This window comes from Marmota monax, unplaced genomic scaffold (genome assembly GCF_021218885.2).
Source record: "Marmota monax isolate L192 unplaced genomic scaffold, Marmota_monax_Labrador192_F-V1.1 WCK01_AAM20220418_F8-fsc00041, whole genome shotgun sequence".
In the NCBI taxonomy this organism is placed as follows: Eukaryota; Metazoa; Chordata; class Mammalia; order Rodentia; family Sciuridae; genus Marmota; species Marmota monax.
In genome coordinates this window covers 14216680-14243366 of record NW_026695238.1, presented here as the reverse complement: position 1 = coordinate 14243366, position 26687 = coordinate 14216680, and the positions used below count along the sequence as shown (strand labels likewise).

Here is a 26687-nt window from a genome sequence, read left to right as displayed (position 1 = left end):
CCCTGCCCCAGCTAAACAAAAGCTGCTACAGCCTGCCCCAGGGAAGCTTCACTCTGCAGGTAACTCTTCAACTTAATGGTCAAGAGCCACAGATACCAGAAGATTCCCTTTGCAAAAAGGGGAAGTGGAGTGCAGGGTGTTGGCCCTGCCATGCTGGGATGTGGGTATTGGCTTAACTAAGTCCCAAAAATCAAATAGAGGGGAGACCTAAAGTCACGGGCCATCACCAAGTGACCCAGGGACACAGAAGACAGGAAGAAGCAGCCTACAGACACTGAGAAGGAGGTGGCCATGAGCATGGAAGCTTCCAACCTGCGCTTTTAAAGGAATTTCAAAGGAGGTCACTGCTGCCTCAGAAACCAGCCAGTGTCTGCCTCTAGAGGCAGTTTGTCTGGCTCTGCTCAGCTCTTTAAGCAGGTATAAATAAAACAAATCTTAAAGAAGTTTGGCTGGTACCAGCCCTCTTTGTCCTGTAAACAAAAAAGAGAGAGAACTTTCATAGGCCACCTGGAAGCTGTCCCTCTTTCTCCTTGTTTCTCCTCTTTTCTCCTCAAACGGGAGTGCTATGACTCCATGGGTGGAAATGGAGGTGATGAGTCAACTCAGCAGAACTGACAAAGGATGCGAAGGCGACATCTGGATCTTCCTAGAGGTCAGGTGATCTGCTGCCCCAAACTCAGACCTCACCAGTGGATTATCTCCTAAACAAAAAAGATCCTGGTAGCTATTGGTCCTCAGTTTATGACTCAGGGCACAAGTTGGGAAGGGGCCATGGGAGAGAGAGACTGAGAGACTGAAAGAGCAGATAAGAGGCCCTTACTTCCTCAGCTCCAGACCTGATTCCACTGCCAGAGCCACGTGGTGCTCCAAGCCTCTTGACTCCAGCAGCCTTCCTGTCTCTAGTGAGGTCTCCTCTCCTTCCTCTCTCAGGTCCTCTTCACTCCTGGGGACCACCGTAAGCTTGGTCACAGGACATTCCTTCTCCACTTTCCTGCCTTCAGCCTGCTCAGCACAGGGGGCAGAGATTCCTGCACCTTGCTCACTTCTTGGAGTTGCAGGCCCTTCAGCAGTTGCATGGCCCAACAGGAGGCAGGAACTCCCCTGGAATTGGAGGAACCAAGCAACCAAGCCAAGGAGAGGGAGTCATCAGCAGCAGAGATACCTGGCTTATCCTGATAGCCACATTGGGAACCTCTCTACAGCCCAATACATGAAGTTAACCCAGGACTTATGGAGGCTAGGCAGAGCTTGGGCCTGGGCAGGTGCATTGGACACTAGCAGACATCCCCAAGCGGCAGATCCTGGTGCAGTAACAGGAGAGGGCAGACCGCACTGGCCAGCACAAACGGAAGCCACCTGTAGGGTCAGATGCCAGGACACTCTGTACAGCGATCCCAGCTGAGAGTGAACCTAGAGTCGCAGTGGCCTAACATGGTGCCACCGCCTGTATACACATGGGTACAGGTATTTTGGGCCTGCCCTCACAGTCCCCCTGATTCCCGGCTGGTGCTCTAATATGAGGGCTGGCGAAATGCTCTCACTTTTGCGTGTAGAAGACTTGCACTCCCTGCTGCGGTCAGGGGCAAACACCCCCCCTCACTCTTTGCCTCCCGCCAAGACATTGGTGCTATCTCTGATGCCCAAATCTAAGACTTCAACTTCGGGGCTATCGGTACTCCCACCCTGGCGCGGAGGTAAAAAGTGGAGCCGCAATGCCAGACCGCGCGTGTCGGGTGCCCTGGGAAGAGTTTGGCAACAAGGCAGACGTGCAAGAATCTTGGAAGGCGCCAACTTACTGGCTGCGCTCCTTTAGGTAAGTGACTTAATTCCTCTAAACCTGGCTTTGCACCTGCAAGGAGAAATACGGATCTCTTCCTCCTAGAGAGCATGTAGTGGGTACCCAGCGAGTGCACAAGTCACTGGGCGCACCGACGCTTGCATGCCAGGGCGCTCGATCTCTGCAAATGGAGTTTCCTTGCGCGCTGCTTTGCAGCTCCGAGTGCAGCCAGAAGCTAGCTCGGGGGGTGAGTTGTGGGTGGGGGCAGAGGGGAGAGCCCCCGCAACTCCCTCCCGGCCCTCGGCTCGGCCTCGTGCGCGGTGCCATTGGCCGGGGCGGCCCGGTGGGCGGGAGGATGACATCAGCGGCAGGTTGGATTATAAAAGCACGAGCGGAGCCACGGGCTCAGAGCGCACCCAGCCGGCGCCGTGCAGCACTGGGACCCGCACTCGCCTGGCAGCCCTGCCCGTCTGCCCGTCGGCCCCGCGTGCCCTCGCTGCTGCGGGTCTGCGCCCCTGGACCCCACCGGCACCATGCACCTCTCCCAGCTGCTCGCCTGCGCTCTGCTGCTCACGCTACTCTCGCTCCGGTCCTCCGAAGCCAAGCCCGGGGCGCCACCGAAGGTGGGTGCTGTCGCGGGGACGTTGGGCCTGTGAGGGGCGTGGGAGGATGTGGCGAGCTGGAGGGACTGGAGAGTGCGAGAAGGCAGCCTTCTTCCCTGGATATATGTCCTCGAAGCCCGGACGCACGGGGTCTACTCCCCTAACCTCGGGAGAAAGTCCACACATGCGCAGCCCCCCACCTCATTGTGGCCAGCCCTGCAAGTGGCAAAGGAGGGGTGGGCAAAGGGCTCCCCGAAGGAGCGGACGATCACGACCCCGTGGCGGCTGGATGGGGGCTAAGTTGTGCGGCTTCTGTGAGGGTGCACTTGCGGCTAGGAAGGGACAACCGTGCTGACGGGAGCGTGGGGCTTGAGTATCAGAAGCTCGGCAAAGTCACCTGCACTGCAGCCGTGCGTCCCTTCACCTGCCCACTCTTTTCTCTGACAGGTCCCGCGAACCCCGCCAGGGGAGGAGCTGGCTGAGCCCCAGGCTGCCGGCGGCGGTCAGAAGAAGGGCGACAAGACTCCTGGGGGCGGCGGCGCCAACCTCAAGGGCGACCGGTCGCGACTGCTCCGGGACCTGCGCGTAGACACCAAGTCGCGGGCAGCGTGGGCCCGCCTTCTTCATGAGCACCCTAACGCGCGCAAATACAAAGGAGGCAACAAGAAGGGCTTGTCCAAAGGCTGCTTTGGCCTCAAACTGGACCGGATCGGCTCCATGAGCGGCCTGGGATGTTAGTGCGGCGACCCCTGGCGGCGGTGAGTACCGCCAACCCGACCGTAGGGCGCTCGCGCTCGCTCGCAGAGCTTTAGCGCCCTGGGGAACCAAACCGTACCCCCACAGCACAGGCGGGCTAGGTTCCTCGCTGATCCCTGGGCCCTGGGACCTACCGAAACCCAGCTGACCTCTAGAGCCGATCCAGGAGATCCTCGCATGGGACCGAGTTTGTGCTAAGCATTTGCCTGCAACCCTATTTATCGTCCCAGAAGAAATAAGAGAAGGACGAAGTGGTCAGGGAGCCTTGGAAAGGTCAGAGTTGGCTTAGCCTGAATGAACCCATCTGCCTCCCTTCATAGAAGCAGAAACAGGCTTATGGGGTCCCATCCACCGAACTAGCACTTGACCTGTTGTCCCTGAAGTGGGAATGATTGGAGAAGTGCGCGCCCCTTATGGTAGAGAATGGCCTCCATGAGCAGCATGTGGGAGCCCTTCTCCGTGGGGCATCCTGATTCTTGTCCCTTTTTCAAACCCCTTGTGGGCAAACTGGTCTGTCCAGGGTCCTGATGCTGCTTAGCCCTGTGGTTCAGGGGAGAACTTCGGTGTTTGTGACCCTGTTTTAGGTCAGGGAAAGAAACAGACTAAAATAAATCCAGGTCTTGCCCCCAACCTCAAACTCCACATACCCAACAAAACAAATTTCCTCACTAACCCTGTCCCCCCCATCCAAATTGCGCTGTGGGAACCCTGTTTCTGGCATGGCGTCTTCACCTTCCATCAGAAACCTCTGCCCTGCCAGGTGTGCTGATGCCAATTTACTGCTACAAAACCTCCCTCCCCTGCTCTCCCCTCTCCATTCTTGCTGCCCACCAGTGCACATGGAATAACATCTGACATTGACATTCAAGGACATTCGGGTCAGGCTTCTGCTGCTTTCTAGCCTTGCCTCCAGCCCAGCTGCTGTCCCACACCCTGTCTGTCCCACCCCAGGCATAAGGAGGCTGCTCTCTCCACCCAGAAAGCCTGGTCAGTGACCACAGCCTTCTCCCAGCAGGAAACAAGAGGGCCTCTCCAGAGCATTGCCTGAGACTTTTTTATGGTTCAAGACACTTTCACAGGAAGCACATTTTGATTTGTGACCTATTCAAGTCCCCATATTGATTTATGCAATTTAAGGGCCAGACGCTGGCCTAAGGCAATCTGCAACCTACCTCACCCCCAAGGGAGAACTTAGAAATATTTGTCAATGACCAGAGGAACCTGCATACTCAGACTCATCCCACCCGCCACCTGCCACCTTCTCTGTTTCTGCCTCCTCCTTCCTCTCTGCAGCCAGGTTTGCTCAAGCTTTGTGCTTCTCCCCAGTTGCCTGTGATCTTGACTCTCCCCTGTATGGGGAGAGAAATGGTTCTGGCACTTAGATTCCAGCCCTCAGTGCTACCACTGTGATGTCTTTTGCTCTCTTTTCTCCTGTCTGAACAACAAAGAGATGGAGTTCAAAGCTTCAAATGATCAGTTTGTGACTTAAGTGCCAAGCTCAGACTTCAGAATTTAAATGGTGTTAGTTAACCTTCTATGGGTTAGTGCCTAGAATGTACTTTCCTGAAAGTGCTGCCTTGTTATTGGCATGGCTGGGTGTGGGCACCAGGTGGTGGCCACAAGGGTAGTGAGTTCAGATAGCTAAGACTCCTCTGACCAGGTCAGGAATCAACCTCCTGGAAATTCTTAACTTAGATGACCGATAACAGCCTTAGCCTGCTCCACCCCACCCTCACCGACCCCATCCTGGTGAGAGTGGATCATCCTTCCTACACCTGCAGTCTCCTGGAGAGATGCCCAGGATAAAGCCTTAAAGAGAAAAACAGGTTGTGGCCATTTCTCCACTCAGGGGGTTGACTTTAGTTTCAAGTACCACCATAATCACTGTTGCTGATGATGGTTATAGGTCTGGATTATAAACTACTAATGACAGAGACTGGATGGCTGAGACCTCAATGAACACTTTGCCCCTGGGCCCCAGGAACATCACAGGCATCTTTCATCTAAACTGATGGAGCAGCCAGAGAAGGGGAGAGAGAGCCGTACAGGCCTGGAGTCCCTCAGTGAGTGCTGTCCTTAGGGAGGACTATGCACTGTCTTAGGAGGAGAACTTCCTTGGGTCCTGGAGCACCATATATCTATTAGCAGGGACCGGGTACAGCTCTTTTCACAGTACTCTGATCCTCTTAACCCAGCAACCAACTTGACTGACATTTCCTCAGGCTGTCAGACATCCTTTGCCCTCGACTCCAGGGGACCTGGACTAGCCCCTCTGCAGCGAGGGCAACTAGGGAAGGACATGCTCTTTACTGAGTGGTGGCTATGAGCCAGACCCTGCTGCTGCCTAATATGGGGCTCCTGTTGAATGCCAGCACCTTGGGAGGTGGCAATTATCCACTTTATGGGTGAGGAAAACAACACTCACAGCAACCCAGGGAGTGGAGTTTGAAGCTGAGATTTGAACCCAGAATTCCTGACTCCCCAGATGTTTCTCTTCTCTGTCCCTCTGTGGCCACCCTGACACATAAAGCGGGGCAAACCCCTGGCTGAGGGTTTGTATTGCAGCAAAAGAGATTGAGGCACGGGGGCGGGGGGGGGGGCGCTTGCTTTTCCTTAGCATACCTCATGGTGCTGAGGGCAAAGCCTGGATCAGAGGAGGCGGGGCGGGGGGGGGGTTGCTGGAAGACATGCTGGTTCTACCTGAGCTGGGGCAGCCAGTGCCAAGGGCAGCCGCACAAGCTGAGGGCGAGTGCAGAAGGCCTTTCCCCTCCACAGGAAAGCCTTTGTCAGAGGCCCGAGGGTAAAGGCAGAGGGACATTACTTTGTGCTGCTGTGGAAAAGGGGAGGAAGGTTCTAGAAATGGCCTGTAGGCTGGGTTTCTCAGCTAAAAGGCCAGAACTGAGTGTCCTGTGTCCACTCTGTTTCAGGATTGGGAACTTGCTCCTTGTGCTGAGGTCATCCTTGGTCATCAGCCTCTAGCATCTGGAAACACCTCCAACGCAATGTGGCTTTTACATTTCTTCTTTTTTTTTTTCCCCTGGTACTGGGAATACACAACACCAGCTGTTTTATTATTATTTTGGGGAGGGGAGGGTATGATTTTATTGTTTGGGGGTTTTTTTGAAAATTAAAAATAAAAAGTTATATATTATATATATATATTATATACATGAAACCCACACACCTACACCGACTTGATGACAAGGGACAGTTTTTAAGAGACTGACAACACCAGCTGTAAAACATTGCTGTTTGTAAATTCATGTCATGCATAAATGTATTTATGTTGTAAAGCTATTTATATTGTTTATAAAGAGATATTTATAAAAATTTTATTTATGTAACTAAATGAAAGAAGCCAATCATTGTAATGTTTTTGTCCTAACTAGTTGAAAAAATGTAAAAAAAAAAAAGTCATTCCATGAACATATTGAAAACTGTCTTTATTTACTCATTGTATTTATTTATTAGGAATTAGTCTGAGGCAGAAAGCAAATTTGATCACAAGATATTTACCTCCAAAATAGATCAGTCAGGTTCCCAATTCTGGATTTATTCATACCAGAATACCCCAGGGAGCTTGATAAAAAAACGGATTCCTGTCCCTATGCTCCCTTTGCTCTACTGAATCTGAGTCTCTCAGGACAGGACTGGCCATGTAGACTTTGTCCCAGGTGATTCTGACTAGCTCTGCTCAAGCACCTGACCATTGGGAATCCAAGGCCACTGACCAAATTGAAATTGGATTCGGCTGCCTTAAGGGCTGCTCAATCCCACTCCATCTTTTCTGTGAAATGTCCAGAAATCTCAAGAAATGTACCTTTGCTTTGGGGAGAATGTGTCTGGACATCTTGCAGGAGAACCAACCCACCCTGGGCGTCTCAACTACTCCCTTACAGACTTGCTCCCAGTGTCTAGAATGGGTCATTTCCTCTAATGACTGCCACGCTGGGCTGGAAGCCTGAGGCTGAGGCCCTCAGAGGCTGAGTAGGTGTTGGCGGAGTTCATATCTGTGTCACGTGGCATGCTTTTGTGAGGGGTCTGTGGTTTTTCTCTTCATTTGAAGCTGTGACAATTACAGTTCCTAAGCCCCATGGAGCCTTGAATGTGAAATTATGAATAATGATTTTGAATTTATGAATATAATTTAGATTAGATCTCTTTGCCTAAAACCAATAAATAACTTGGAGGTAATCTCACCACATACTCCGTTCCACAACACTCCTGTGTAATGCTCCTTGTTCCCAACAGGGGAAAGCAGAGACCTTTTTTAAAAAGCTTCTCCGGCTGCTGACATCAGGTGCATTGGAAGCGCTCTGTTCAGGAGAGTTGGGAACTTCAGGCCAGAGCCAGGGGAAGAATTCTAGAAGAAACCTGGCCAGAGAAGGTGGCCAGTAGTACCTGGTCTTCCTGCTGGCATGAGGAGCCCCTTGTTCCTTGCAGCCCTCCAGCAGCAAGTTCTCGGAGATGCATAGCCAACACAGACATTTCCTGCTGGGGAAGGTGGGATCCCCCACCCCTCCACTTCCGCCAGTGCCCTTGGAGACAGCTCTCCAGTCCCGGGCCTGGCACCTTCCTGTCTCACTCCCTCTGTGACTGGAGATGTGGTGTCCATGCTGGTGAGGATGAGGGTTCCAGCACCCAGGCCTCACCAGGGCTTTGGCTCACTGTGCTGTCCACAGACCCCCTTGAAAGGAGAAGTGGAGGAATGTGACAGGGCCAGGGAGATAGAAGACCGGGCAGGTTTTACCCTGCAGGTTTCACTGGTGACAATGCAGGCGCTCTTCCAAAAGCCCAGAGACAGAAGGGACGGTGAATTCTGGGATCCAGGGAACTACTACTAGATGCTGAAGGATTTCCCAGTGGACAGCACCTGGGCTGCCAGCATCCAAAAGCACATAAGGATTCTCAGCCCCAAACTATAAGTACTATTCTCCTGAGTAGCATGCATCACATGCAAATGACACAGACCACCCTCTGCTGCTAGTGTCCACCTCTCTGGGCCAAAGCCAGCCCCTCAATCTGTGGGTTAGTAGATGGTGGGGCAGCCAGGCCTCCTTGTACATCCACTTTGGAGTCCTGTCACTGCCTCCTGAGCAGCAACCGAGACATGTCATTCAGCCAGGGAGTTCTGCTGGAAATCCAGGAAGTACTGACAAACATTCAGTAAGTACCTGGAAATGTTGGGAAGCCTCCAGGGATTCCCCTGGTGATACTGTCAAGAGCTCTGAGCATCTGGTATGGGTCCTACCTCCTTTCTGGCCTCTTGCATCTCATCTCAAGCTACCCACAGAACCTGCAGCTTCGCTCCCACATGGGGTGACAGCAATAACCAGGACCTGCTTAAAGACTGGCTGTAGGGGTGGGGAGCCTGGAGTCCTGGTCTTCTGGGACAGACTGGAAAACTCTGCAGGGTTAGAAGCTGCCCTGTGAAGGGCCAGGTGGGCAGAGTAGTGGGGGTCAGGTGTTGTAGGGCCCAGGAAACCTGTCCTTTGCTGAACTGCTCAGCTACTGGGGGCCAGAGAGTGGTGGGCAATATAGGAAGAGTTACAGAGACTGTCACTCTGTCAGCTTTCCATTTTCTTATCTTCTTATGTGGTGTTTCCACTTTCATGTCTTATAGTCATGCTTCTCTTCCTAACAAGTGTAATTTAATTTTGGCTTACTATTTTGTACTATTAACTTTAGTATTATTGAGATTGGGTTCAATCTTTGTATAATTTCTCCTTATAGTAATAATTATTATTATCATTAAATCTATCAATTCCTATGTTTTAATCAATTTTCTACATGACACACGGATACTTTGAAAATAAGATGAATGCCTATTTGCATGGTTTGAAATTCTGTAAACTTTTAATCCATTTTACTTTGTGTACTATTATATTCTGACTCTATTTAAAAAAAATTTAGTTGTAGGTGGATACAACACCTTTTTTTATTATTATGTTGTGCTGAGGATCAAACCCAGTGCCTTACACATGTAAGGAAAATGTTCTACCACTGAGCTACTACCCCAGCCCCTGACTCTATTTTTAATTCACTGAAGACTGATAATAGTGTTGAAAAAACATACTGTGATTTTATTTTTTCTATTCTCATATTTTAATAGTTTTAGTTGTTATTTATTCAGCACATGAGAGTTCAGTATTAATATATGTATTAGATAGGATATGTGAAGGTATGCTAAGGTAACAAACCACCTCAAATCTCAGTGGCTTAAATTCTAAAGATTTGTTTCTCGTTCATACAAAGTCTGCTGTGGGTGCCCGTGCAACCCTCCAGGGCAGCTCCTCACCCTACCTATGTTAGCCCATGCACCTATGTGCTAGTCAGCTTTCTGTCATTTTAAAGAAATACCTGAGATAATTAACTTATAAAGAGAAAAGGTTTGTTTTGGCTCACAGTTTTGGAGGTTCTATGATTGGTTGGCCCCATTGCTTTGGGCCTATGGTGAGGCAGCACATCATGGTGGGAGTGTGTGGTAGAACAAAACCAATCACCTTACAAGCCAGGGAACAAAAATATTGAGGAGGGGGCTGGAGACCCTGATTGCCTTCAAGAGCATGCCCCCAGTGACCCAATGACTTCCACTAGGCCCGACTTCTTAAGGGTTCTACCATCTCCCAATAGGGCCATCCTAAGGATCAAGCCTTTAACACAAGAGCCTTGGGGATTTTCATGATCCAAATCCACATGTGTTTTCTCCATCAACAAAGCAGGGGAAGAGAGCGTGCCAGGAGGTCAGACCATGAAGGACTTCCACCCAGACACAATATGAGACTTATGTTCATATTTGATTGTCCAAGCAGTGCCGCCCTCCTTGTGCCTAGAATGGAGGAGGCCTGGATTCCAACCTGCAGGAGCGGAGCTGTGCTGATGCAGTTTCCACCAAGCCCACTCCTTTCTTTGGTGCCACACACCCCCTAGGAAATTCTTTTTTAGGTCATGTGAAAATAAATTCCTGCTTTATTTTTATTTGTGCTTGATAGCTTTGCTCAAACTTTGATTCTTTCCCTTTTTGTGTTTTTAAAAGTTTAGGTGTATTTGTAATACAGTATTTGAGAAATTTTACCTTTTAACCAGGAGACCTAGATGCTTCACATTTATCGTCATTATTTCTTATGCTTGGGCTGACTTCTGACTTCATCTTGAGTATCAAGGTTCTTTAATCCTGCCCCCCATAGATGGTTGTGCTTGCTTATATCTTCTGCAATGATTTGGAAAGTAGACATCCTGTTTTCAATTCTGTTAGTGGTTCCTTGAAGTTTTTCATGAAAATTACTAAACCCACCTTTATACTGTTATCAGAATTGAAATCACAGAAGCTTCGGGCTCCTTTAGAAGAGAGACAAAAGAATTGAGTCCATTTGCTTCTTCCTTGTCTCCTCTACCCTTTAAGGATCTCCATGAATACAGTCTGAGACACTCCCCTTAACTGGACCATTAAAAGTACCAAAGCCTTTCCTCCCTTTCAGTATCTTCCTGGGTCTGCTTACGTCAGTTGTTCAGACATCTGACCCCGACCCTCTTCCAATTCAGGCCCCATCACACACTCCTCTTAGTCTAGGGCTGGCTCCCCTGCTCCTGCCTGCCTTCTATGACAGTTGCCCCCTCCTGCGGGCCTGGGTTTGGACTTCAGCCCAATGCAAGGGCATGTGAATGTGTCTTAGCCCATTTCTGTTGTTCTGACAAAATTCATAAAGAATACAGGTTCATTTGGCTCTCAGTTCTAGAGGCTGGAAGTACAACAGCATAGTGTTGGCACTAGCTTGGCATTTACCTTCCCTTGCAGGCTGGGAGACCTCACCATCTATAAGATGATGCAGTATTGGTATTGTCCTTGTGCCAAGATGCACAAGGGTCTGCTCTGAGCCTGACCCTAGAAAAGCTGTGGTCAGTATTGTACTAGTACATGCAGACTCCATCCCCAAGGACGCAGGCCTCCCAAACTGTGAGCAAGAACTCAGGCCCACTAACAGTGACCTGCATTTGGAGCAGCCTAGAGGATGAGGCCACCACCTTAGTCACCCATCACTCCAGAAGCCCATGGCACTTCACCCATGGACAGAACAAGCCCACATGCTTTCTTCTCATTTCCTCCAGGTTGAGACTTGATGGCTCACAAACCCTCAAAGAGGACACTGGCCACTACACACTATCAATGCACTACTCTACAATGGGGCCACCCTCCAAAATGGCAGGCTAAAAACCTCTATTTATTTATTTATTTTTGGTACTGGGATTGAATCCAGGGGTGCTCTACCACATCCTCAGTCCTTTTTAATTTTATTTTATTTTCTAGTTGTAGGTGGACACAACACCTTTATTTAATTTATTTATTTATTTACATTTATGTGGTGCATGAGGATTGAACCCAGTGCCTCACATGTACTAGGCGACTCTCTACCATTGAGCCACAATCCCAGTCCCAATTACTTTTTATTTTTTGAGACAGTGTCTCACTAAGTTGTTTAGGGCCTCACTAAGTTGTTGAAACTGGCCTTGAATTTGTGATCCTCCTGTCTCAGCCTCTCGAGCCACAGGGATTACAGGTGTGCTCCACCAGGCCTAGCACTAAACCTCTTTTCTTTATAAAGTACCTAGACCCAAGTTATTTTATTACAGCAACTGAAAACAGACTAATACTCCTACTTATTTCAATCAGATCTCTGCTCAAGTGCCAATCCCTCATGGCCTTCCACAGCCATGTTATCTGAAAACTCTTCTCGCCTTACTGCCCCACACCCCGGGTTATCCCTCATCCTGCTTTGCTTCATTCTGTGCTTATTTGTTTCTGCTTGACTTTTCACTAGGATGTAAATTCCATTGGTCAGAATTTTGTCTTCTTCACCACAAATGTCCAGTGTCTGTCTAACCCCAGAGCACTAAATGCACAGTAAATGTTTGTCAAATGAATAAACCATCATGTTTACAGCCGATTCCTAGACAACAGTTTCAATTAAGTAAACAAACAAGGAAGTAACCTTTTAGTTCTAAAAACCTAATCTGTCTTTTTTACATATATTGAGTAAAATCCTCGCAAAGCTCTGCAAACCAGAAGAGTAGCATCTGCAAATCATGGAGATCCTTGGTGGGCTTAAGCAAGAACAGTGCCTGCACACAGGTCTTAGTACACTCTGTTCAATAAATGAGTAAAAGGAAAGATTTTTAAAAACTTAAATGTCCACAATAAGGGTTCACCCTGTAACTATAAGGGGGGAAAAGAGGGGCTGGGGATGTGGCTCAAGCAGTAGCACGCTCGCCTGGCATGCGTGCAGCCCGGGTTCGATCCTCAGCACCACATACAAACAAAGATGTTGTGTCTGCTGAAAACTAAAAAATAAATTAAAAATTTTAAAAAAAAGAAAAAAAGAAGGGGTGGGGGGAAGAGGAAGCTCTTCATGTGCTGATAAAAATGAGCTAAGGGAACACAGCAACCGGTGGAAAAGAACAGTGGCCGTCGTCATGTAAAAGGTGAGTCTGCAGGAAGATGCAGATGTACAGAAACTGTTCACACCGTCTCTAGGTCTAGGGAGAACTAGAAAGCTGGAGGACAGGTGTCAAAAATGTCTTTTCACTGAGTGCTTTTTATTTTTTAATTCTTTTGAATTGTTGCAAGTTTTTAATTATTTTTTTAAATATTATCCATGTGAATATTTTATCTTTTCTTTTTGAAGCTACTTGGAAAAATCATTGAGGTTGGAGTCATCTCAGAAAAGGGAACTCGGTGCCATGGAGGAGACAGCTGAATGCCCTGGGAGGCAGTAGGAAGCTGCACCACCTTCCCCCGTCGCCCATAGAACTCCTGGACTCCTGTCCTTCTGTGGAGGCTCTTGGGGCAACCCAAAGGGCACCTCAAGAGAGCCCCCCTGCCTGGAGCCCACTGTTCTGAGGGTGCATTCAGAGCCCGTCAGGTGCTAAAGTGGCAACCAAACACAGTGTTTGACACAGAGATGGGAGGAGAGGCAAATCATGGATTCCTAATAAGTTTCATTTTTAAAAAACACTCTGACCTGCTGTCCGGCCTGTGCACTTCATATCCCAATATACTGTGCCTGTCAGTGTGTCCTGGCCCACCTACCTGAAAACATCTGTGGCCAGCATCCTGGCCTTATGCTGGGACTGACATAATGTACAGGTATTACTCATTCAAGTGACAATACCAGAGAGTCCATCAAAGCCTGGAAAGCTCAGAAAGGAGAACCTCAAATTTCTTAGTCATAGAAACTTTAAAATACAACTATGTCAACAATTCAGTGAATGATCTTATGTGTTAAAGATGTGTTTGTCCCTAAACACATCTTTAACAAGATGTGATGCTCAGTAGATATGAAATGATATACAGAAAGTGGATTATGTTTTGACCAATATTTTTTTTGCATATCAGCAGCTTCTTGAGTGATATCTGGAAAATATCTAGTTTCGAATCATCACATAAGAGGGTATTTACAAAAATCTCCTGCCATTATAATTCTGACTTATTTCTCTGTATAAGTTTGATTACAATGGCAAAAGAGAATGATAAATTAAGTGTAAGAAAAGTGATACTGATAATGGAAAAAAATCAGTGGGGTGGTGGCTACTTTTGTCAAAATTCACCAAACTTACAAGGTATCAAACACTTACAATGTGTACACCACTATATATAAATTATACCTTAGTACAGTTATTTGAAAATAACTGATGGAGAGAGGAGTCTCTGGCAAACTCTCAGCCCAAGGGACCCTGCCCACTGTAGTAAGAAGTCAGGGACTTCCAGGAGAAGGAAAGAAAGGAATGGGACACAATGGAGCTGTTGCCTGCCTTTTCTGGAACATCAGCTTTCAATAGGAGATCATTTCCATTTCCAACCCCAGTGCTCTTATGTTTCTTTATGTTCCAAACAAAAAATGAGCCATCAAATAGGTTCTAGCACCACTAAAATACACTGGGTTCACAGTTAATCAGAGACTAGAACAACAGTACCATTTAGTCCAAACACGATGACATTTAACGTTAGCCATTATTTCCAAAACATCAGCAGTCTTTACATATTTAAAAAATAAAGACAAAAACCCTAGCAAGGTCTTAGTATGGGGTACAGGTCCTCAGAGAATGTAAAAAAGCGGGCTGGCAATTGCAGGGGGAAATCTACAGCCTGCTGGTGCCCTCTGGTGATGAGAGTGCAGGACTGCATGAAATTACAAAGATTTAAGGTGGTTCTCAACTATCACACACTCGGAAAACCTGTTAAAACAGCTTGCTGGGCCACACCCTCCATTTCTAATTTGGAAAGTCTGAGCTAGGCCTGAGAATTTGCATTTCAAATAAGTTTCTGGGGAACATTGCTGCACCTGTTCCTGGAACCACACTTGAGAATCACTGGTTTGGGTAAAGTAGCCCCATGCCCGCTTCTATCATGGTACTGGATTGCATGCTGGGGAGTTCAAAGAGCAAGCATTTCCTACATCTCAACAAGGCTATGAGTTATGTTTTTGGTTTTTGTTTTTCATTCTTCCAGATGTTTGCAACATGGTTTTAACTTTCCTTTCTTATCCAAAGTAGACTCTTTTTTTTTTTTTTTTTTTTTTTGCATCACCACTGGGGACTGAACTCAGAATGCTCTACCATCAAGTCACATCTCCAGTCCTTTTTATTTTTTATTTTGAGGCAGGACCTTGCTAAATTTCCCAGGCTAGTCTGGAACTTGCCATCTTCCTGCCTCAACCTCCTGAGGCACTGGGATTACAGGCATGTGCATTCATGCTCATTCATCACTCTTGCTGTAGAATTGTTTCTAAAAGGTGGGCACAGACTACTTTTGGCAAAGATGGACTGGGCACCTTGAAGCAGGGGCTCCTTTTTGCCTTTTTAGTAGATTTCCATGGGGAGGATGAAGATTGCCCAGACACCCTGTGGGACTGGCTCTTCAAACATGGACTTGACTTTGAAGAAGCCATGTCACCCTCTGCCTGGGGACTCCAGACCCCTCTCCACTTGTTGCCCCAGCCCTTTCTAGGCTTCTCACTGGGACTTCTCCAAGAGCTTTTAGGAGAGGACAGGTTAGCCTGGGCCCAGTCCCTGGGCTTGCTTGTGGGCTGTCTGATTCAGGGCTGCAAATATGAAGATTCTTAATTCCAACTGGCTTTGTAGAAAGGAAAACCCTGAACTGTGAAAAAGTGCCTCTGGGGCAGAGTGAACTAGGAATCACCATCACCAAAGCCACAGGGATTTTCCTTGTATGAGTCTTCAAGAGTAAGGGTCAGGGGCTAGGGTTGTGGTCCAGTGGTAACATGCTTGCCTAGCATGCGTGAGGCACTGGGTTTGATTCTCAATGCCACGTACAAATAAATAAAATAAAGGTCCATCAACAACTACAAAATATTTTTTTTAAAAAAAGAGTAAGGGTCAGTCACATTCTCTTGGATCAGCTAGAAACATGCTGCCTCTTTCTTCCTAAAATGGTAGATCAGAAAGGAAGTGGGGCAGGGAGGGCACTCAGGGAGTGAAACCCCAGAGAAGGACCCCAATTGGCCTAATTGATTCAAAGACTCATCTCTGGGCCAACGGACTATGGCTATGGTCCAAGTCTCCTATAATGGGCACCTACATGAGGACCATTTGATATGGTTGGAGCAGGATCCACCCTTCTAAGGGACACTTGGCAGATAAAGTGAGTGTCCTAGTAGGTCCTCCAGAACTTGTTTCCCAGGTTCTGGAGCAGTGTCCATGCTTGGGTCCTCTGTGGTTGGCTCTCCCTCTAGCCCTGGCAGACAGAAGCCACCGGTCCCTACACATAGCTGTGCTGCTTCTTTCTGCAGACAGGCTTTGCAGGGGGGGCACTGGAGAAAGGACACTGCCTCAGGCAGTGGGGCGATGAGTGACCCCAGCACGTGTAGGGGCTGGTGCAGGTCAACATCTCCCCCCAAGACAGAGCCCTGGGGAGGCCCCAGGGCAGCCAAAATGGAATTTTCAGAGTCTCCATGTCCCACACCTTCCATATAAAGCCACAGACTCCCTCTGCTGAGACAGAGAAGGTGAAGGAACCCTGCTGGAGCCCAGGACAAGGGCCTCTACCAATGAGGGCAGGGCTCTGGTGAGGGCAAGGAAGATCTATGAGTCTACAGTGCCTGGGTCACAAAGGGAAGCACCTGCTGGGGTGCTGGGACCCCACCGAGGCTGCACAGCCCCAGGCTGACCAGCTGCTCTCCAGCAGGAAACTTTTCCTCTTGGTTGCTTGGAGGTTCCGGCCTGCTGTGGTCTGATGTATCCCCCAAAAAACTCATATGTTGGAAACCTAACCCCAATGTAACAGAATTGGGAGGTGGCACCTTTTAGGAAGTGTTTGGGTAGTGAGGGCTCCACCTCACGACTGGATTAATGCCATTATATAAGGGCTTTACAGATAACGTGTGGTCCCTTTTTGCCCTTCCACTTTCTTCCATGTGAAGACACAGCTCTCCTCCCTTGCAGAGGATGCAGGGTTCAAGGTACCATTTTGGAAGCGGAGACTGGTCCATTACCAGACAATAAACCTACTGCCACCTTGATCTAGGCATCTTGAGAACAGCCTCCAGAACCATGAAAAAATAAATTTCTGTTCTTTATATGTTACCCAGTCTCGGCATTTTATTACAGCTTTACAAAATGGACTTAAGACACAGCTTCCTTCTAGACACGAAGGGGGAGCACTAGGCATCTTTGCCAAGCAGCCCTACCCATGGGGTCCAGCTCCTCACCCAGCCCAAGATCTCCCCATGCACATGGTTCTTGTCTACAGTTACCTGGCTATGGCCCATAACTCACAAGAAAACTCCTGCACTGGAGACATGGCTCAGTGGTGGAGTCCTTCCTAGCGTGTGAGACCCTAGGCTTGAGCACCAACACATGTATGTGTGTGTGTGTGTGTGTGCGCGCGCGCACATACATATGTGCTGACATATCCTTTGTCAGTTCTGGGAAACCTACCTTCTCCCCTTCAGGTCAGGTTGGACTACCACTAAGTCTAGCCTTGCCTATCCCCTGGATCCTGGATAACTACAAGGACTCTGGAAGAGCTCAGGGCTCTAAAAGCCAAGGAGTAACACCCAATAGGTGAAGTTAATCGCGGGCCTTCACCAAGGTCTAGGTCCATAATGCAGTTGGAGGCAGGGGGGAAGGGGGACTGTTATAAACAGCCCTAGACTGTCACTTGCCAGATTCACTCAGCAGTCTAACTATGGGGAAGTGGCAGAATGTTGACTTCCCAAAGAAGTCCATATCCAATTCTGGAACCTTGAATATGTCAGTTTATAGGGTGCAGGGGGCTTTGCTGCTGTGATTAAGGGTACAGGGTGAGAGATTGGAGAGATTATCTGATGATTTTGTGGGCCACATACACTCACAAGAGTCCTTTAAAATGGAAAGGAAGGCAGATAGCTCCATCAGAGGAGGAGGTGATGAGACAAGAAAGGCACAGAGATGCAACTTTGCTGGCTTTGACCATGGATGAAGGGGCTACCTATCAGTCAAGGAAAGTGTGGGCAGCCCCTGGGAGTGGGAGAAGGCAGCAAATGGATTTTCCTCTGGAGGGTCCAGGACACCATGCCTTTTGCCCAGTGTCACTTGTGTTGGAATCCTCACCTCCTTTTTGTTTTGTTTTGTTTTGTTTGTTTAATTTTTAAAATACCTTTGTTTATTTATTTTTATGTGGTGCTGAGGATCAAACCTCACACGTGCTAAGCAAGCACTCTACCACTGAGGCACAGCCCCAGCCCAATGTGTGTGGTTTTAAGGGTCTAAGACTTGGTAACTTGTTACAGCAAAACCAAAGGAAGCTAATATGCTATGACAGTCTGACTGGTCAAGAGAGAAAATTTAAGAGCTGCCATGGAATTTAAAATTTTTTTAATAGTTGTTTTGAGATATACTCCACATACTGTACAATTCACCACAGAACTTTAAGAGTTGTGTTACAAGTTCTGGAAATAATTTCCACCTTGCCTTCTACATAGCCATCACTACCAGACTTCCAACTACATTGCCAGAGACACACACAAAATGCTTGTGCATATTATCAGTGCTTATTGAATAAACCACCAATAGCAACTAGCTCAGTCTTGCCTAGACGGACTTCCTATTAGAAGTGCTGGGTGAGAGAAAGTAAATTGGTATCAATTTAACAGTTAGAAGCGAGATCCCCTTAGGAGGGCAGCCATCTTTGTGTAGAGAATCACCTGGAAAATGTGATATTTGAGAACATGGAAGGTGACAGGCACCCATAGACTGTCATAAAAGGGGACAGTTATCAGAGGAGATAGGCTGAGCAATTTGTCTGAGCTAAGGAGGGATCCCACTTTACTCCAGAGGGATCAAGAACGAGGAGAAGGGATCTGAGAAGACAGGGGAAGGGACTAGCAAGTTGGAAGAGCTGAGGGTCATTCAAGACTAGCCAAGAAAGAGGTAGGATGTTGACATAGGAGGTATCTAAGGGTCATCTTGGAGTTGAATTTGCTGAGATAAATTTGCTGGGTAGGTTTGGGGGGATAGAGGTCCAAGGGAGGCCTGAGCCTCACACTCAGATCCCTACTTGCTGAGCAGGGTCCATTGTTAGCTGTGCCTGGGGAACAGGCTGCACTGGACCCTGCCAAAATCCTGGAACAGGACTTGAAACTCCTCTGGATGTGAAATGGGCTACAGCTGAGCTTTTATCAAGTCTGAGGGGCCAAAAGGCCCACCCCATCATACACCAGGATAACATACACCTGTATTCAGGTAGGGAAAGATCTATAACGTTCTAGGTATATCCCACAGCTTTTTGCTTTACTTGAACCAATAATCAGCGAACCTTCCCAAAAGAACACAACATTTAAAACCATCAGGTAACCAGGCTCCTCTCAGCTCCCTTCAATGACCCCATGCAACAGACAAATATTGGTGTCCCCATCACTCACTTACTAAATCTTCCCTTTCATGGAGCCCCTGGGTCTCTCAAGTGCCAGGGTTGACCATCACTGGCCATGGGCTGTGGCACCAGTGTGGCCATAGGTACAACCCATTGGTCAGAGTGGACTTGGAAGGCACTACTGGAGTCTGGTGCTCTGGCTGGCTTCTCCAGCCTCCTTGAGACAGCAGTGCCCACCTGGCAGGACTTTGCACTATGCATACACAACACCAATCTCAGTTGAGCTGTCCCAGGACATCAATCAGAGCCTTGGAGACCAATTTCCCAGAAATTCCGTAACAAAGATTCTCTGCTTCTCTCAAGAAAATTTTAAGTGCTAAAATTAGAAGCAAGTCCAAGAGGCTGGTTTTTGTTTGTTTGTTTGTTTGTTTGTTTTTTCCTCTTAAACCTTTATCATCAGAGGGTCTAATTACCTCTGCTGGAGTCAGGCTGCCCACATTCTCTCCTCTAAGCTCAGCATCTGCTTGGCCTGCCCCTCCCCTTCTCAATATAAAACCAGTTCCTGAGCACCAGATGTTCCCTCCAGGTATGCTAAGGTAGGTGGGGGCTGCCCTTAATAAATCTAAAGAGGTTTTCTGGGATCTTCCTAAGAAGAAGAGGAACAAAATATAAAGTGAACCCATACAAGTTCACTCTGACATACCTGTAAGCCTCAATTTAATTTTCAGGCAAAGATAGTGAACATCTTGTATCCTTAAAACTGCAATGCATGTTAATTAAATTATCCACTAAAGTATTTAAAACAGTGGCTGTGTAGTCATATATTTTCTACTTCAACTAGTACAATTATTTCATCATGTATCAAAAATAAAGTGGGACCTCAGCTCCATGCAGACAGTGATTTTGCCTGTTTTGTTCATCTCTGCATCTACAATGTCCAGAACAGTGTCTGTCTCATAGTAGGTTCTTAATACTATTTGTTGAAGGAGGAAATTAAACAATTATGTAATTAATTTTACCAAAAAAATTATGTATCAAAGTATCTTTGTTACTATAACTCACAATTTTATGTAATTAAAGAAGTAATAGAATACAGTCATTTTTACATTTTTTTTAGACGTTTAATCTAGCAATTTTGTCTTACATTGAATGGATTACCTATTTCATTAATAAAGAAGATTGGAGGTTGGGCAAGGTGGTGCACATCTGTTATCCCAGGTACTCTAGCAGCTGAGGCAGGAGGAGTTCAAGGGCAACCTGGGCAACTTAGTGAGAGTCTGTCTCAAAATAAAATTTAAAAAGGGCTGGGGTGTAGCTCAGTGGTAAACTGCTTGCTTAGCTTCTGCGAGGCTCTGGGTTCAATCCCTAGTACTGCAAAAATTGAAAGGAAAAGATTGCAGTTTCCTATGGCATTAAATTTACCTTCTCCTGAAATGAGAGCATAATGTATTAGCATTAATAATTCTGAAACTTGGGCTGGTGTTGTAGCTCAATGGTAGAGTGCTTACCTAGCATGTGTGAGGCACTGGGTTTGATCCTTAGCACCACAAAAATAAATAAATAAATAAATAAATAAATAAATAAATAAATAAATAAATAAATACATAAATAAATAAAATAAAGGTGGTGTGTCCATCAACAACTAAAAATTTTTTTAAAAAAATAATTCTGAAACTTCAGAACTAATGGCAATTCATTGGAGAAAAAACTAACCACATTGGCTCAAAAAAAAAAAAAAAGTCATGATTCAATAAACATCCAGCAAACTACAAGTTAGCCCCTGATTTAACCACTTAAAACTTCCCTAGGGAAGTTAACATCACTGAGTCTATGAACTCCTTATTTTGTAAAATCAACATAATTAACACCTCTCCTTCCTACTACATGAATTTACTATGAAGATTAAGTGGGATCATACATGATAGCTTTTGTAACCCTTCCCACCACTCAGAACTCTGCCTTCCTAAAGAACATGCACAGCTGGGTGCCTCGGCCTATACCTGCAATCCCAGCAACTCAGGAGGCTGAGGCAGGAGAGTCTCAAGTTCCAGGCAAGCCTGGGCAACTCAGTGAAATCCTGTCTCAGAATAAAAAATAAAAAGGACAGGGATGCGGCTCAGTGGTAAAGTGCCACTAGTACCAAAACAACAACAACAACAACAACAAAAAACCCTTAATGTGTACGAGTGTGTCTCTGTTGCTATAAGTGAAGAACACCCTAGGTAATTCATAAAGAACAGATGTTTATTTAGGTCATGGTTCTAAGTCCAAGAGGATGGCACTGGATCTGGTAAGGACCTTCTTGCTGCATCATAATGGTGGAGGGCATCACATGGAGAGATGAAGCAAGCATATGTCAGCTAAAGGTCTCTCTTCCTCTTCTCATGAGGTCACCAGTCCCATCATGAAGGCCTTACTGTCATGACCTCACCTAATCCTAATTATCTCCCAAAGTCCTCACCTCTGGATACCTTTAACATATGAATTTGGGGACTGTTTCCAACACATAAGCTTTTGGGGGACACATTCAAACCACAATAGGGTATCTGATTCTGTACACCAAAAATTGATTTTAAGTTTTTAAAAGTCAATCAAACAAGTAAATAGTCAACCAAATTAACAATTATTATTTGTATTTCTTTGAATCCCACTGCTTGGGATTAGATTTTGCTTAGATTTTGTCTCAGTATATAATTTCTTCCTCTTTGCCCATTTTCCTCTACTTGATTTGCAGTAGCTTTTTCTATATTAGGCATTTTTATTCCTTATTTGTATGATGTTGCCATTATTTTCCCCAGATGGTATTATATGCCATTTAAACATTTTAGATTTTTTAAATTTGCTTTTGTTTTTTTAGTTATATATAACAATAGAAATCTATTTTGATATATTTATACAAAATGGAATATATCTCATTATAATTTGGATTCTAGTCTTGTGGATGTACATGGTGTTGAGATTTACTGTATTCATATATGAACATAGGAAAGTTACTTCAGGTTCATTCGACTGTCTGTCTTTCCTATTCCTGTCCCCTTTTCCTTCTCTTCATTCCCCTTTGTCTAATCCATTAAACTTCTGCTCTCCCCTTGTTGTGTGTTAGCATCCACATATCAGAGAGAACATCTGACCTTTGGTTTTTGGGGATTGGCTTATTTCACTTAGCATAATAGTCTCCAGATCCGTCCATTTACCAGCGAATATCATAAAGTCATTCTTCTTTATGGCTGAGTAATATTACATTGAAGTTTTGGATTTTTATCAAGTTTGTCATTCTTTTATATAAATAGGCATTTGATGCTTAAGAGAGCCATCCAACTACAAGACTGTAAAACATTATACCTATATTTTTCTTTAATAGATTTATTTTTATATTTAAATATTTAATCTATCTGCCATTTATTTCAACACAAGATAAACCTCATTTCCTATGATAATAAGCCAGCTTTCTCAAAGCCATTTATTGGCTAATCTGTACTCCACAGACTTATCTGAATTGCCATCTTTATCATTTATTAAATTCCCACTGAAATTTAAAGTTGTATCTGGACTCTGTTCTGTTCCATTGATCAGTTTGTTTCTTCCTACACTAGCATGATGCCATATTGATTCCTATAGGCTCAATATACTATTTCAGTATCTGAGAAGGGGTGAATCTCATAGACACAATGCTAAATGAAAGAAACTAGACACCAAAGAAAATATTATATAAGATTCTACTTAAATGAAATTCTAGAACAAGTGGGTCAGGACTAGTGTTGGGAGGATGAGAGGTTTGGGGAAAATTGACTACAACAGGGCATAAGGGAACCATCTTTGGAGATGAAAATATTCTTTATTTTGAGTGGGTTGGTGGTTATAAGATTACATCCATTTGTCAGAACTCATCAAACTATACTTAAAATGAATCATTTTATTTTATGTAAATTATATCTTAACCTTAAAATATCTGGTAAGGCAAGCCTCTCCTTTATTTCATTATTGTTTCACCATATTGTTTTTCTATGCTTATCAAACTATTCTTCCAGATGAACTTTAGAATACCTTTATGCATTTTTAATTACATTGAGTGCTTAATAGGAATTTTATTAAATTTATTTTTATTTACTTATTGCTGTTGTTGAGATGGGGGTCTTGATATATTGCCTAGCCTGGCTTCAAACTCCTGGGCCTAAGTGATCCTCCTCCCTTAGCCTCCTGAGTAGATGGGACTATAGGAGCACACTACTGTGTCCAGCTCTAAATTTATTTTTTTCCAGTTCCTGAGTTTCATTTCAGATTTCAGGCTTTTAAAATCCACAGGAAGACTTGAGACCTATTGGCACTTCTTTGAGTCAAACAGAAAAGTAAAACTAAAGTATATTGAAATCATTTATGCACATTTTAACTGCTCAGATTCCTTATAAATTACTGGCATTAAGGCATAAAGGGATTCCCCAACACCAAAAAAAAAAAAAAAAAAAAGGATGCAAAAGAATAAAAGAATAAAGACATCACATACATAAAAACTCATACATAAGCTATTCAAAATCCTTGGTATGTAGTCTAAGCATAGAAAAGTGTGCCTAAAATTACCATCATGAAGAACAAATACAATTTACACCTATATTGACTCTGTGTCATAATAATACCCTATTCTAGCATTCTCAGAAGGATCCCATCCATGATATACGAAAAAACTGCAGGTACATTTGAATGGTATACTTTGTGATTCACTCTGAACTTCCTTAAGATTGTTGTCTCTTTCTTGTTCTCCTTGAAGACTTAGGAGATATCTCCATCTTGCCACATGGTCTTTCTGTGCAGATAACAATGTCCGGACTCCTTGCCGCCTATTGGAAAAGCCCCTTCTGACCCTCTCACTCCTGTCCTGTGGTTGGGGTGGACCTTCCAGCAGAGGGGATGGGCATTTAGCACAAGGATTCAGAGTCAAGTCATGAAGTTGCTTTACTAGCATTTCTGAACTGACTGGATGAGAGTCTACTAATTTTCTTCATTTTCAGACATCGGAAAAGATTCCTGGGTCGAGGTTGGGTTAAATTTTTGCAATGGGTCCATTGGGAGGTGAGCAGAACCCTCAAAATTTGCTCCCACTGTTGCTTGGGAGGGAAAAAAACCTGTAGCCCTGAGACTAAAACCTCAAACTTCAATAGCTGGTGAGATGAGTGGAGCCAATCTGAAAATTCAGGTCTGGTTTCCTTTTAAATTCTAAATTTATTTTTAATTTGAAGTAGAACTGACATTCATATATTACTAATAGTTTCATTCACAAAGAGAATGTATCTTTTCATTTATTCTAGTCTTCTTTGGTAAAAGTTTTGGCATTTTCTTTATGTGTGCCATAAGCATTTCTTAATGATATTATTTGAGGATATAGTTATAATGGTTACAGTTGTCAAAAGATTCTTTAATAAATTATACTATTTTATTTCTGATATATTAAGAGGCTCTTGATTTTTATTTATTTGAGTCTAGCCACATTACATAAGTTTCTTATTGTTTTAATACTCCATTGATTTTATTTTTTTAGGAAAGTAATCATTATACCTGGAAGTCATAATTTTGTCTTTTCCACTATTTATACTTCAACTTCCTTTTTGTTATCCAGTTTCATTATCTGAAACACCGAGTGGTTTTTGATAGCTGCAAATTGCAATGGGCATTCCTATTTTGTTCTCGACTTAATGAGGTATTTCTTTTTCCTTGATGAAATACAATGTTGGCTGTTAGTTTCTGATAAATACTTCTAACTAGGCTAAGAAATCACCCCCCTTTTTCATTTTGTTTTTTGTTTTGTGGGTTTTTAAATTTTTTTTCTTAGTTGTAGTTGGACACAATACCTTTATTTTATTTATTTATTTTTTATGTGGTGCTGAGGATCAAACCCAGTGCCTTGCACATGCTAGGTAAGAGCTCTACCGCTGACCCACAACCCCAGCCCCTGTTTTGTGGGTTTTATTGGTGCATTATACTTATATAATAACGGTAGGATTCCTTGTGGACACAGTATAGTTCTGTTGATTTTGTCTCCCAGTGTCTCCCTTCGCCCTCCTTCCCCCTCCCTCTTGATCCCATTACTCCATTCTATGGTTCTCCCTTCTATTTGTGTGAAATCCCTTTTTTATTCCTTTTTTTTCTCTCTCTAGCTTCCACATAGAAGAAAAAAACATCTGATCTTCAATTTTCTGAGTTTCACTCCCCTGTTTAAAGAGTTCTGAATCTTTTGGTTAGAAACAGATATTGAATTATATCCAATGTTTTTCATCATTTACCTAGACAATGGCTCTCAATACGAGCTTCACATTTGAATCACCTTGAGCCTCTTAAAAATATTTCCGCCTGAGTACTCCATCATGCAAATTCTGATTTAATTTGTCTGGAGGAAAAAAAGCTCTTCTGGTAATAACAGTATCTTACCCAGCAAGAAGAGCTATTTAGCAGTATTGTTGCTTCTCAAACTTCTAATATGCCTGTGAGTCACCCAGGGATCTCTAAAATGTAGGCTGATTCAATAGGTCTAGAGGGGGCTTCAGAGTTTGCATTTTTGCTACTAACAAGAACCACAAACATCAGCATCATTCAGAAGCTTGTTAGAAAGGAACAAACTTGGACCCATGTCAGACATATTGAATCAGAATCGGCATTTTTACAGAATTCTCAGGTAACTTATATGCATTAAAGTTTTAAGATGCACTGAAGATAATTATATAAGTTTTAACCTTTATCTTATTAATGCAAAAATTACAAGAACAAATTTCCCCAATTTTTAACGATTCTTGCACTTCTCTAGTAAAACTATGGCTTAACATGTTGATGAATCAGATTTGCTAATATTTTATTGAAGACATTTATATTGATATTCAGAGGAAAGATTGATCCATGTAATCTTTTTGCGCTGACTTGTCAGGATTGGGATCAGGGGCTGCCTCAGGGTTATTTCTTTATATTCATTCCTAATTGTGCGTAATTTTTCATGGTGAAACATGCCGCAAGATTTCATAGTTTTGATCTTTGCAAGGAATGAGCTCCCTGTCCCCCTTGATTAAATGTTGACTTCTTAGGTGTTCCAAAGTCTATTAGGGATGAATCTATTGGAGAGATCTCTCTTTTAACCACTTGGCAATGTCTAACTATTATAGCTCTATGAATATTTTAGTATTTTTACCAAGAGCTTTTGGTAAATCCACTGAGCATTCTGAAACTTCTCTTTTCTTTCTAACTTTCATCCTCCCTTCAGGCACCTGGTAGCATGTCAGGATAGTGGCATCGTCTCTGGAAGGCTTCTCTGCGTGCCACTACATTGACTGGCAGCTGCTAGCTGTGTTGGTGTTCAGCCCTCCCATCTGTCAGCCTGAAGCACATTCACCTTCATAAGTGTTTCTACCACATGCTGAGCAATACTGAAAAGGAGCCTGGGATTCTGAGATCAACCCAGCCAAGAACACTCTGTTCCATCTTCCATCTTAATAATGAAATGCTGACTGCCTGCTAAAAGATGCACAATTTATTTTAAATATATGAATAGGATGATTGTTTAAAAAGAGTTCCAGCTGGTTAAATTTAGGTTTTTGCAATAAAACTCTCCTCCGGCACATTCTCTGGCTTTGGGCCCCAGAGGGCTACAGGTTCTGTCCACTGAACTGGAGACTGTGGTCTTGAGTATTCAGGTTTTCCGGTGGTGGTTTTG

The 26687-nt window shown here is 44.8% G+C and overlaps 1 protein-coding gene across 1 annotated transcript; it reads left to right on the top strand.

Annotated features, from left to right (window-relative positions):
* Positions 1–2199: 2199 nt before the first annotated feature.
* Positions 2200–6561, top strand: Nppc (natriuretic peptide C). Its single transcript, XM_046439975.2, has 3 exons — positions 2200–2400; positions 2827–3137; positions 6063–6561. Exons 1-2 carry the CDS (start codon positions 2311–2313, stop codon positions 3115–3117), a joined length of 381 nt encoding a protein of 126 aa, XP_046295931.1. The 5' UTR covers positions 2200–2310; the 3' UTR covers positions 3118–3137; positions 6063–6561.
* The last annotated feature ends 20126 nt before the right edge of the window (positions 6562–26687 follow it).

Excerpts from the sequence above, each read along its gene's own strand:
- Nppc (XM_046439975.2), top strand. The coding sequence starts at position 2,311 with ATGCACCTCTCCCAGCTGCTCGCCTGCGCTCTGCTGCTCACGCTACTC. Across the intron at positions 2,401-2,826 it reads AGCCCGGGGCGCCACCGAAG|GTCCCGCGAACCCCGCCAGG; the intron begins GTGGGTGCTGTC and ends TTTCTCTGACAG.